The 12,832-nt window shown below is 50.2% G+C and overlaps 1 protein-coding gene across 14 annotated transcripts; it reads left to right on the forward strand.

The window, feature by feature from the left end:
- The first annotated feature begins 1,956 nt into the window (after positions 1-1,956).
- Positions 1,957-11,127, forward strand: LOC110489238 (E3 ubiquitin-protein ligase RLIM). Of its 14 annotated transcripts, none has more exons than XR_016486395.1 (5): positions 1,973-2,116; positions 5,641-5,875; positions 6,406-6,513; positions 6,770-10,575; positions 10,608-11,127. XR_016486395.1 is itself a non-coding variant. In XM_090198950.1 (5 exons), the coding sequence occupies exon 5, from the start codon at positions 7,306-7,308 to the stop codon at positions 8,800-8,802; it is 1,497 nt and encodes a 498-aa protein (XP_090055076.1). In that variant the 5' UTR covers positions 1,980-2,116; positions 5,641-5,875; positions 6,161-6,254; positions 6,406-6,513; positions 6,770-7,305; the 3' UTR covers positions 8,803-11,127. The 14 variants fall into 14 exon arrangements, 4 of the variants coding, with proteins under 4 accessions (XP_036799480.2, XP_036799479.2, XP_090055076.1 ...); XR_016486396.1 differs by having other exon boundaries at positions 10,624-11,127; XR_016486398.1 differs by having other exon boundaries at positions 10,673-11,127.
- The last annotated feature ends 1,705 nt before the right edge of the window (positions 11,128-12,832 follow it).

Here is a 12,832-nt window from a genome sequence, read left to right on the forward strand (position 1 = left end):
TCCACTCAGGTTATGGATGTGTCACTACAATCTTAAAAGTCCTCAATGATGTCACCATTGCCCTTGATTCTAAGCAATGTTATGCTGACTTGGCCAAAGCTTTTGATACGGTAGACCATTCCATTCTTGTGGGCCGGCTAAGGAGTATTGGTGTCTGAGGGGTCTTTGGCCTGGTTTGCTAACTACCTCTCTCAAAGAGTGCAGTGTATAAAGTCAGAAAATCTGCTGTCTCAGCCACTGCCTGTCACCAAGGGAGTACCCCAAAGCTCGATCCTAGGCCCCAAGCTCTTCTCAATTTACATCAACAACATAGCTCAGGCAGTAGGAAACTCTCTCATCCATTTATATGCAGATGATACAGTCTTATACTCAGCTGGCCGCTCCCTGGATTTTGTGTTAAATGCTCTTCAACAAAGCTTTCTTAGTGTACAACAAGCTTTCTCTGCCTTAGCATTGTTCAGAACACCTCCACAACATATGGTTTGGTAAGAAGAATGGCCCTCTCCCCACAGGTGTGATTACTACCTCTGAGGGTTTAGAGCTTGAGGTAGTCACCTCATACAAGTACTTGGGAGTATGGCTAGACGGTACACTGTCCTTCTCTCAGCACATATCAAAGCTGCAGGCTAAAGTTAAATCTAGACTTGGTTTCCTCTATCGTAATCGCTCCTCTTTCACCCCAGCTGCCAAACTAACCCTGATTCAGATGACCATCCTTCCCATGCTAGATTACAGAGACATAATTTATAGATCGGCAGATAAGGGTGCACTCAAGCGGCTAGATGTTCTTTACCAGATTTGCCACCAATGCTCCTCATACATCACTGCATTCTATACTCCTCTGTAAACTGGTTATCTCTGTATACCCATCACTGGTTGATGCTTATTTATAAAACTCTCTTAGGCCTCACTCCCCCCTATCTGAGATATCTACTGCAGCCCTCATCCTCCACATACAACACCCCTTCACTCCCCCCTATCTGAGATATCTACTGCAGCCCTCATCCTCCATATACAACACCCCTTCACTCCCCCCTATCTGAGATATCTACTGCAGCCCTCATCCTCCATATACAACACCCATTCACTCCTCCCTATCTGAGATATCTACTGCAGCCCTCATCCTCCATATACAACACCCCTTCACTCCCCCCTATCTGAGATATCTACTGCAGCCCTCATCCTCCATATACAACACCCATTCACTCCCCCCTGAGATATCTACTGCAGCCCTCATCCTCCATATACAACACCCATTCACTCCCCCCTATCTGAGATATCTACTGCAGCCCTCTTCCTCCACATACAACACCCGTTCTGCCAGTCACATTCTGTTAAAGGTCCACAAAGCACACACATTCCTGGGTCTCTCGTCTTTTCAGTTCACTGCAGCTAGCGACTGGAACGAGCTCAAAGACTCAATCATGGACACTCTTACTGATAGTTGTGGCTGCTTTGTGTGATGTATTGTTGTCTCTACCTTATTGCCCTTTGTGCTGCTATCTGTGCTCAATAATGATCGTACCATGTTTTGTGCTGCTATCTGTGCTCAATAATGTTCGTACCATGTTTTGTGCTGCTGCCATATTATTGTCGTGTGTTGCTACCATGCTGTGTTGTCATGTGTTGCTACCATGCTGTGTTGTCATGTGTTGCTGCCTTGCTATGTTGTTGTCTTAGGGATCTATTTTTGTAGTGTTGTGTTGTCTCGCTTGTTGTGATGTGTGTTTTGTCCTCTATTTATATTGTTGTTGTTTTTTTATCCCAGGCCCCTGTCCCCGCAGGAGGCATTTTTGCCTTTTGGTAGGCTGTCATTGTAAATAAGAATGTGTTCTTAACTGGCTTGCCTAGTTAAATAAAGGTTAAATAAAATGAAATTTAAAAATAATGTTGCATGAATCTGTTTTTGTGAATTCCATCTCTCACCACTACGTGGCGCTGCAGTCAAAGTACAGACCAAAAACAAACATCCTTCTTCCGTCTCATTCTCCCCCAGTTTCCGGAAAATCCCTGAGAAAATGAAATCCTGAGGCCGTACCCAAATAGTTAAGCGAATTTGTTAGAATAAAACTACGAAAGTCCACAAATAAGGAATAACGACACAAATACAAGACAGGTACTGTAAAAAGGATAACATATTTAGATTTTGTTAACTCGTCTTGAAATATAAAGTGGCTCGTTAAATTGTGCTAACCTGTTATTAGTTAGCTAGCTTTAGCGGTCAGCTAGCAGCGATCGGTCGCAGCGGCGTCGGAAGATGTTCGCTAGCGGACTAGATTGCTTAATCAACTAACTGACCCAAGTAATCCGTGTGGATTATAACGTTAGTTAGATAACAACGTCAAAAACATATATTTTGAAAGGGACCATGTTCACTAGCGAGGCAGCCAACGTTATTTCTAACCTTTACTGGCTTAGTTTCGTGTTGGTGAAAATATTTCGGTCTTCCTTATTCCTGATGTCATGTAGCTAACGGTAGTTAGCATTGTTTCGAGGTTTTCATTTATTTACTTACTAACTAAACTACCCCGTTTGCGCCAGCTACAAACAACACAGACGTCAAGTTTTTTTTCTATAGCGGATGGCATAATCATCATTTTTGGTGTAAGTGGATGTCTATTTACACAAAATACACCACAAGAGCTAACTAATGTTAGCTTGCTAATTCCACAAATGACTGCAAATGTAAAAGTTTGTCGTTAGCCTGCTAGCCAACGTTAGCAGGTCTGCTAGCTAGCCAAATGTTTATCTTGCGTTAACTAGCTATTTAGTCTTGCCAACTTGAAATGTTTGCTATGGTCACAACTTAAAATCATAACAATATACCAACGAAATCATTATTTTATCTAGCTTTGTCTTTTAAATGGTAAATGTTGGGATGTAACTAGCTAACGGAGTTGTTTGTCCATCTTTTTAGATGCCATTTTTTGCTAAGCTAGTTAGCATGCTAATTGTTAGCTCGCCAGATGATTCCATTTTGTTTTTCTCGACTTTAGTCTGACTGGCTAGCTGCTGATTTGTAATCAAAACAAGGGACTCCGTTTTAAATGAGACTTTTAAAGGATGTGACATGTTGTTGCATCGGAGTAAAGGATGATCACCGGGCCATCAATCTTTTCCCTTGATGTCTGAAATGTCCTCATTACGTTAACAGCAGTTTACTGAACGCTAGCTAACTTGGTAGCTAATAAGGTAATCGGTCTAATTCTATTTGTCGATGAATGTAATTTAGGGGTGACTAGCTCTGTTTGCCTTGTATAACAATAACATCAAAAATATTCAATGTTATTAGAATCTACTGACAGTCTCCTGTCCGTGGCCTTCCCCACCACTACCCAGCCAGTGTGTTAGCTCTGCTGACAGTCTCCTGTCTGTGGCCTTCCCCACTGCTACCCAGCCAGTGTGTTAGGTCTGCTGACAGTCTCCTGTCTGTGGCCTTCCCCACCACTACCCAGCCAGTGTGTTAGCTCTGCTGACAGTCTCCTGTCTGTGGCCTTCCCCACCACTACCCAGCCAGTGTGTTAGCTCTGCTGACAGTCTCCTGTCTGTGGCCTTCCCCACTGCTACCCAGCCAGTGTGTTAGCTCTGCTGACAGTCTCCTGTCCGTGGCCTTCCCCACCACTACCCAGCCAGTGTGTTAGCTCTGCTGACAGTCTCCTGTCCGTGGCCTTCCCCACCACTACCCAGCCAGTGTGTTAGCTCTGCTGACAGTCTCCTGTCCGTGTCCTTCCCCACCACTACCCAGCCAGTGTGTTAGGTCTGCTGACAGTCTCCTGTCTGTGGCCTTCCCCACCACTACCCAGCCAGTGTGTTAGCTCTGCTGACAGTCTCCTGTCCGTGTCCTTCCCCACCACTACCCAGCCAGTGTGTTAGCTCTGCTGACAGTCTCCTGTCTGTGGCCTTCCCCACCACTACCCAGCTAGTGTGTTTGCTCTGCTGACAGTCTCCTGTCTGTGGCCTTCCCCACCACTACCCAGCCAGTGTGTTAGCTCTGCTGACAGTCTCCTGTCTGTGGCCTTCCCCACTGCTACCCAGCCAGTGTGTTTGCTCTGCTGACAGTCTCCTGTCTGTGGCCTTCCCCACCACTACCCAGCCAGTGTGTTAGCTCTGCTGACAGTCTCCTGTCTGTGGCCTTCCCCACCACTACCCAGCCAGTGTGTTAGCTCTGCTGACATTCTCCTGTCCGTGTCCTTCCCCACCACTACCCAGCCAGTGTGTTAGCTCTGCTGACAGTCTCCTGTCTGTGGCCTTCCCCACCACTACCCAGCCAGTGTGTTAGGTCTGCTGACAGTCTCCTGTCTGTGGCCTTCCCCACCACTACCCAGCCAGTGTGTTAGGTCTGCTGACAGTCTCCTGTCTGTGTCCTTCCCCACCACTACCCAGCAAGTGTGTTAGCTCTGCTGACAGTCTTCTGTCCGTGTCCTTCCCCACCACTACCCAGCCAGTGTGTTAGCTCTGCTGACAGTCTCCTGTCTGTGGCCTTCCCCACCACTACCCAGCCAGTGTGTTAGGTCTGCTGACAGTCTCCTGTCCGTGTCCTTCCCCACCACTACCCAGCCAGTGTGTTAGCTCTGCTGACAGTCTCCTGTCCGTGTCCTTCCCCACCACTACCCAGCCAGTGTGTTAGCTCTGCTGACAGTCTCCTGTCCGTGTCCTTCCCCACCACTACCCAGCCAGTGTGTTAGCTCTGCTGACAGTCTCCTGTCTGTGGCCTTCCCCACCACTACCCAGCTAGTGTGTTTGCTCTGCTGACAGTCTCCTGTCTGTGGCCTTCCCCACCACTACCCAGCCAGTGTGTTAGCTCTGCTGACAGTCTCCTGTCTGTGGCCTTCCCCACCACTACCCAGCCAGTGTGTTAGCTCTGCTGACAGTCTCCTGTCTGTGGCCTTCCCCACCACTACCCAGCCAGTGTGTTAGCTCTGCTGACAGTCTCCTGTCTGTGTCCTTCCCCACCACTACCCAGCCAGTGTGTTAGGTCTGCTGACAGTCTCCTGTCTGTGGCCTTCCCCACCACTACCCAGCCAGTGTGTTAGGTCTGCTGACAGTCTCCTGTCTGTGTCCTTCCCCACCACTACCCAGCCAGTGTGTTAGCTCTGCTGACAGTCTCCTGTCTGTGTCCTTCCCCACCACTACCCAGCCAGTGTGTTAGCTCTGCTGACAGTCTCCTGTCTGTGTCCTTCCCCACCACTACCCAGCCAGTGTGTTAGGTCTGCTGACAGTCTCCTGTCTGTGTCCTTCCCCACCACTACCCAGCCAGTGTGTTAGCTCTGCTGACAGTCTCCTGTCCGTGTCCTTCCCCACCACTACCCAGCCAGTGTGTTAGGTCTGCTGACAGTCTCCTGTCCGTGGCCTTCCCCACCACTACCCAGCCAGTGTGTTAGGTCTGCTGACCCTTTGCTGTGTCAGTGTGTTGAAGATGCAGCTGGGCATTTCTATTGTCTACCCGGTACAGCGAGAAGAGGATGGTGATGGCACACTTCTCTGAGCCTGCTTCCTCTCGAGGTTTCTTCCTTCTAGGGACGTTTTCCTGGCTCTTGTGCTCTTGCTTCTGCCTTAATTGTGCTTTGGTGTCTAGGCCGGGCTACTGTAAAAGCACTTTTTGACAATTGCTAATGTTAAAATATATTTGATTATCCCTAGCAGCTGGATCGTGGGGACTCATAGACAGACAGCGTTTATCTCCAGCTTCTCTCCCTTCGACACCCGATGGAGGGCTCCGACAGTTCCGAGCCGGGCGCCAGTGACCAACCAGAGGCCCAGCGCAGGCGGCAACGGGACCGGCTAGACCGGGAGGAGGCCTTCTACCAGTTTGTCAACAACCTGAGTGAGGCAGACTACCGGCTGATGAGAGACAACAACCTGCTGGGTACCCCAGGTAACTGACTCTCCTTTAATACACCTGTAGTAACACCTGTTATAAACCTGTAACACGCTTCATTAGACAACATCCTCATTAGACAACAACCTTAACAGAGCAGTGTAGAGATGGATTTTCAATCTCATAGAAAAGTTAGACGTCTTCACTTTCTGTTTCATGTAGTCCTTATTTTTCTATTGCAGACTGTGGGTTGAATGACTTTTTCAGTCAGGTTTTTAGATTGGCTATCTAAGGTCGTTGTCTCAGGTTGAGTTTTTCTTATGATGTGCTGGAAAACCAAAGCCTGCGGACAACTGAAGATACCACATCAGGCCAGTGGAGTGGGAGGTGGGCAGTATTTCCCGTGGAGAGCAGTGAGAGGACAGGGCCTGTCCTGGTAAGTCTGGTGGTTCTCAGTACTGTCCTGTTGCTGTGTAACCAGGAGACAAACTACAGCTTTATGGGCAAATACTAGTGTATTTCCAGTAGTAAATGAAGGCAGTTAGAGCCAGTGTCGGTGTACTGAGTTGTAGTTTCATCCCTCCTAGGTGAGATCACAGCAGAGGAGTTGTTGAGTCGGCTGCAGCAGATTAAGGATGGACCAGAGCAGCAGCAGCCTAGCATCAACACCAGTGAGACTGGAGAAGCTACAGGAGGTAAGGCTCCTCTGTACTTTTCATTGTCTTTCATGCAGAAATTCAAAGTTGGCTGCTTTTAAAAATGTTTTCTTTAAGGGTGAAATTGCCACAGTCACTGCAAACAACAGTTTTTTTTCTCTAGAATGTTGACGCGTTCTCTCTGTTCCATTTAGAATGTTGACGCGTTCTCTCTGTTCCATTTAGAATGTTGACGCGTTCTCTCTGTTCTATTAGAACCGTCTCTAGAATGTTGATATGTTCTGTCTTCTATTAGAACCAACAGAACCGGCGGAAGGTCCAGAGGACCCGTCTAATGGCGACACCCTCTTGGATTGGCTGAACACCGTCAGGCGGACAGGCAACACCACCCGCAGTGGTCACAGAGGCAACCAGTCATGGCGGGCAGTGAGCCGGACCAACCCAAACAGCGGAGACTTCCGGTTCAGTCTGGAGATCAACGTTAACCGTAACCTGGCCGAGCAGCAGGCCCGCGCCGATGTGGAGACGGGCGAGGGGGAGGCTCAGGAGGAAGGCCCAGCAGAAGCACCTGGCGATGGGGTGGAGGCAGTGGTCGGAGTGGAGGTCCAGGCAGGGACTGAGGCAGGGACTGAGGCAGGGACTGAGGCAGGGACTGAGGCAGGGACTGGGGCAGGGACTGGGGCAGGGACTGGGGCAGGGACTGGGGCAGGGACTGGGGCAGGGACTGGGGCAGGGACTGGGGCAGGGACTGGGGCAGGGACTGGGGCAGGGACTGGGGCAGGGACTGAGGCAGGGACTGAGGCAGGGACTGAGGCAGGGACTGGGGTGCCCATGGAGACAGGAGAGGTGCTCGAGGAACCAGTTGTGGAGGAGATGGCTGTCATAGTGGAGCCAGAAGCGGAGATGGAGCCAGAGGCTGAAGTAGAAGCAGAGATGGTCCCAGAATTAGTAGTAGAGGTAGTCCCACAGCCGCCCAGCCCTGTCACCGCCACCCCTCCTGTCTCCAGACCAGCCAGTCCCCTGGTGCAGGCCACCCCGGCCCCCGCCCCCCCCAGCCCGCCCCCTGAGGAGCCTCCCCGACGGGGCCAGAGACGAGCCCGCAGCCGTAGCCCTGAGCAGCGCCGGACCAGGGCTCGCACCACACGGAGCCGTTCCCCTCTCACCCTGGACCGACTGGACGGCCTCCCCCGCCACGTGCCCAACGCCGCCCCTTCACACAGCCCCCCCACCCTGCCCCCCCAGGCCCCCGCAGAGGGAAGCTCACGGACTCGACAGCATGTTCTGTCCCGGCAAAGCACTGCAGAGTACGATGTCCAGTCAGCCGGAACAGGGTCTGGGAACGCCCCAGAGCCCGTTACCACCCCACCCCAGGAGGGAGAGGCCGCGGGCGCGGAGGGAGCAGCAGGACGACGTCCCCCCACTATCATGCTGGACCTGCAGGTGCGCCGTGTTCGTCCAGGTGAGTACCGCCAGAGGGACAGCATTGCTAACAGAACCCGCTCACGCTCCCAGAACTCCAACAACACCTTCCTGTACGAGAGTGAGAGGGGGGGGTTCCGCAGGACCTTCTCCCGGTCCGAGCGTGCGGGTGTGAGGACGTACGTCAGCACCATCAGGATCCCCATCAGGAGGATCAGTGATGCAGGGTTGGGAGAGGCCACCTCCATGGCTCTGCAGACCATGATACGACAGATCATGACCGGCTTCGGAGAGCTCAGCTATTTCATGGACTCAGACTCTGACTCCTCGGACTCAAACCGTGGCGGTGGTAACCCCACTGGCGCTGCCGACCTAGCAGAGGCGCTCAACACTCCCGACGGGGGAGTAGCTGGTATGGCGGAGGGGGCGGAGCCTCCTGTCTCAGTGGGTGGGCCTAGTGTAGGAGGAGCCGGGGAGGCAAGGACAGAGGAGGGGGAAGAGGGGGTTGGTGTAGGTCTGGCCCCAGGGATAGGTTTAGGGGTGGGGGGCACCCCCAGGGAGGGGCGAGGTCGCCCCCGTGCCCCCATCAGTCTGGAGGAACCAGGGTCACTACCCTTCCTCCGCCTTGCTCACTTCTTCCTCCTGAATGATGAGGATGAGGAACAGCCCAGAGGACTCACCAAGGAGCAGATCGACAACCTCTCCACCAGGAACTTTGGGGAGAGTGATGCTCTGAAGACCTGCAGTGTGTGTATCACAGAGTATGCTGAGGGGAACAAGTTGAGGAAGTTGCCCTGTTCTCATGAGTACCATGTTCACTGTATCGACCGCTGGCTGTCTGAGAACTCCACCTGTCCTATCTGCCGCAGGGCCGTGTTGGTGTCTGCTAACCGGGAGAGTGTGGTCTAACCTGGAGAGCTGGAGGTCAGGGGTCAACGGTGCTCCAGGCAGACAGCTCCAGTATATAACACCGTGTCAGTTCTGCAGGCCTTTCTCCTAGTCAGACCATTTACATTGTTCATGTTTTCATTCTTAAGACATCACTGACTTTTATCCAACTGACATGCTGGTGTTTGGAGAGACGGAGACAGACGAGACGGAGACAGACAGGAAGGTGGTGTCCTCATAGTGTAGTAAGAGACATGAGAGATGCCACTTACCTACTCTGAGAGGACCAACAGACCCCACTCTCCCTTACCTACTCTGAGAGGACCAACAAACCCCACTCTCCCTTACCTACTCTGAGAGGACCAACAGACCCCACTCTCCCTTACCTACTCTGAGAGGACCAACAGACCCCACTCTCCCTTACCTGTCTTACCCCAAAAGGGACTCCACTGTCCCCACCTGACCCTGCTCTCCACCTGAAAGACTTAACTGCATTTATCAATACTCTGGAACGGCTCACAGACTGTCAGTGTGTCAAAGCTTGCTGAATTAGTTTTTAAGTTAAAACTGTAGAATGTTGTACAGGCTTTAATGGGGAGAACAAGATGTGACGGACTTGGATTCCGTTGGGAATTCTATCAGTTTATTTGGACTCGTATTACATCATATTCATGACATCGGAATCAATAGTAGTGATTATTGATTATGAACTGTGTTGAACCGTCGTTGAGAAGGGATGTAGGTGTCTGTTAACTGATGCTAGCATGTAGTCTAACTCTAGCCCATCACATGAAGCATTTTCTATTCCTGCCCTCTGACAGTGTTTCATCATGACATCTCGGATTTGTGATCTAGCACCAGTCCATCACTGTTAATCTAGGATCAGTGGCGGTCTAGGATCAGTGGCGGTCTAGGATCAGTCCATATAATCTTATTCATTAAACCTAAGTAGCCCAACTGATCGTAGATCATCACTCCTATTCTGGGACACTTTGTGGATACGGGTCCTGAAGGATAACGACAACCTCCTAGTGATCCTGACCTTGTAATGTCACCATGACAACCTGTTGATTCTGCTACAGTATGACCAGGAAGTGAACAGAGGGCTGCATTATGGCTCTGTCTCAAATACCACCCTATCTCTATATAGTGCACTACCCTTAGGACTCTGGTCAGAAGTACTGCTCTATATAGGGAATAGTGACATTTGGGAATCACATTTATTATGAGTTCCAAGTGTTGGTTAGACCCCGGCCAGGTTAGACCCCAGGCCAGGTTGGAGCCAGGCCAGGTTAGACCCCAGGCCAGGTTGGAGCCAGGCCAGGTTAGACCCCAGGCCAGGTTGTAGCCAGGCCAGGTTAGACCCCAGGCCAGATTGGAGCCAGGCCAGATCCCGGCCAGGTTAGACCCCAGGCCAGGTTAGACCCCAGGCCAGGTTAGACCCCAGGCCAGGTTGGAGCCAGGCCAGTTTAGACCCCAGGCCAGGTTGGAGCCAGGCCAGGCCAGACCCCGGCCAGGTTAGACCCCAGGCCAGGTTAGACCCCAGGCCAGGTTGGACCCCGGCCAGGTTAGACCCCGGCCAGGTTAGACCCCAGGCCAGGTTGGAGCCAGGCCAGGTTAGACCCCAGGCCAGGTTGGAGCCAGGCCAGGTTAGACCCCAGGCCAGATTGGAGCCAGGCCAGATCCTGGCCAGGTTAGACCCCAGGCCAGGTTAGACCCCAGGCCAGGTTAGACCCCAGGCCAGGTTAGACCCCAGGCCAGGTTGGAGCCAGGCCAGGTTAGACCCCAGGCCAGGTTGGAGCCAGGCCAGGTTGGAGCCAGGCCAGGTTGGAGCCAGGCCAGGTTGGAGCCAGGCCAGGTTAGACCCCAGGCCAGGTTGGAGCCAGGCCAGGTTAGACCCCGGCCAGGCTGCTGCCTCTGTCCTGTGTTTTGGCCTAGAACTTCAACCACCAAGAGACATCTTAATATCTGGAACACCAGTGCAATAACTAGAGTGGGAAAACTGAGACAGAAAATAGAGAAAACAAAACTTAATATTCTCAACTTGTATATTATTATTTCTAAAATATTGTAGACTGAATATTCACAGTTAAAATGAAGACTTTGTTCCCTTTTAAAAATGTGTTAATCTTTTTATTTTCTAGAGCTGGGTTCTTTGTGTACATTCTGATAGCGCTCTTTCTTGTTGAGCGGTGGGCCTGTAGGATGCTGTAGGTTGGCTGTTCACACAGAGGGAGGGAGTGTTCCATGCCACGATGACATCACATTCTATAGGTTCCATGTGTTCTCACGGTTGCCGTCATTACCTCCTCCCTGTACAAATAAAGTTTTGGGTGGTTGAAGCTCTGTTATTGTTGATAATGACCAGTTGTAAATGAACTGTATTGTGTCTTTCTGACAGTGCTTCCCCTACTAACCTGGCTATCTTCATCAAGGCCTCCTACTGCACTGTGTTGCATTGCTCTCAAACGGCTCCCTGTATGCACTATAAAGGGAATAGGGAGCCAGACCGGTCCTGTAGTGTAATATCCCCATGTTCATCTTTATCATGAAATATATTCTTCCATCTCTACTTGTTGTTTGGCCTTAGAGGATATATTTTATAATTGATGATCCATGCAGAAGATGTGGTTGTTTCAGTTCACGGGGTGATGTTGAGAGGGCCACGTTGTTTCAACTAACCTCGTCGTGAACCAGGCTTCTCCAAGGGAGGTGTGACCACTTGATTTCGGAGGTATAGCAAATCAGTAAGCTGTTTCCAGGTGGAGCACCTCTACAGACATGATCAATAGGGTTGATCACAGTTAATCAGTAAGCTGTTTCCAAGTGGAGCACCTCTACAGACATGATCAATAGGGTTGATCAGAGTTAATCAATCAGTAAGCTGTTTCCAAGTGGAGCACCTCTACAGACATGATCAATAGGGTTGATCAGAGTTAATCAATCAGTAAGCTGTTTCCAAGTGGAGCACCTCTACAGACATGAACAATAGGGTTGATCAGAGTTAATCAGTAAGCTGTTTCCAGGGTTGATCAGAGTTAATCAATCAGTAAGCTATTTCCAGGTGGAGCACCCTTACAGACATGATCAATAGGGTTGATCAGAGTTAATCAATCAGTAAGCTGTTTCCAGGTGGAGCACCTCTACAGACATGCTCAATAGGGTTGATCAGAGTTAATAGAGTGGGAATGTGGTAATTACCAGTTGGATGCTGTCGCGTGATATGATCTCGTTGAGAAACGCCGATTGGCTAATGGCCAGCAAACTGCATCGTCCAGGGAAATTGCCTCATCCAGGGAAACTGCATCGTCCAGGGAAACTGTCTCGTCCAGGGAAAACCTGCCTCGTCCAGGGAAACTGCCTCGTCCAGGGAAACTGCATCGTCCAGGGAAAATCTGCCTCGTCCAGGGAAACTGCCTCGTCCAGGGAAACTGCCTTGTCCAGGGAAACTGCATCGTCCAGGGAAAATCTGCAAATAATATTGAGTAGTTATTTATGATAGAAGGTGATTTGTTCATCAGTCTCGGCTCCAATGTGGAACTGTGTGTCTGACCACCTGGCCTCACTGAGCCTGAATGTTTTATATATATATATACTGAAGAAACATAAACACAACATGTAAAGTGCTGGTTTCATGAGCTGAAATAAATGATCCCAGAAATGTTCCATATGCACAAAAAGTTTATTTCTCTCATTTTGTTGTGAGGTTGGGCAAAAGGCCACTGCTATAGGGTGCTGAGGAGTATTTATTTCTGTAATAAATCAATTTTGTGGGGAAAAACGTATTCTGATTGACTGGGCCTGTCTGTTAAGTGTGTGGGCCTATGTCATCTGAAATCCATAGATTAGGTCCTCGTTTATTTTTAATGGACTGGTTTCCTTATATTAACTGTAAAATCATTGAAATTGTTGCATGTTGCGTTTACATTTTTGTTCAGTATATTTTACAATAAAGATATGTGCCTCAAAACCTCCATGGATCACTATCAATTTAGAGTGGCAAACATGGACAATAAGATCTATATCGGGGTAAGCATTATGTTCAGATGAA

This window comes from Oncorhynchus mykiss, chromosome 14, assembly GCF_057628025.1.
Source record: "Oncorhynchus mykiss isolate SJ-2025 chromosome 14, ASM5762802v1, whole genome shotgun sequence".
In the NCBI taxonomy this organism is placed as follows: Eukaryota; Metazoa; Chordata; class Actinopteri; order Salmoniformes; family Salmonidae; genus Oncorhynchus; species Oncorhynchus mykiss.

Coding starts and splice junctions, on each gene's coding strand:
- LOC110489238 (XM_036943585.2), top strand. CDS start 5,707: ATGGAGGGCTCCGACAGTTCCGAGCCGGGCGCCAGTGACCAACCAGAG. Junction 5,876..6,405: donor CAACCTGCTGGGTACCCCAG/GTAACTGACTCT, acceptor CATCCCTCCTAG/GTGAGATCACAGCAGAGGAG. Junction 6,514..6,769: donor GACTGGAGAAGCTACAGGAG/GTAAGGCTCCTC, acceptor GTCTTCTATTAG/AACCAACAGAACCGGCGGAA.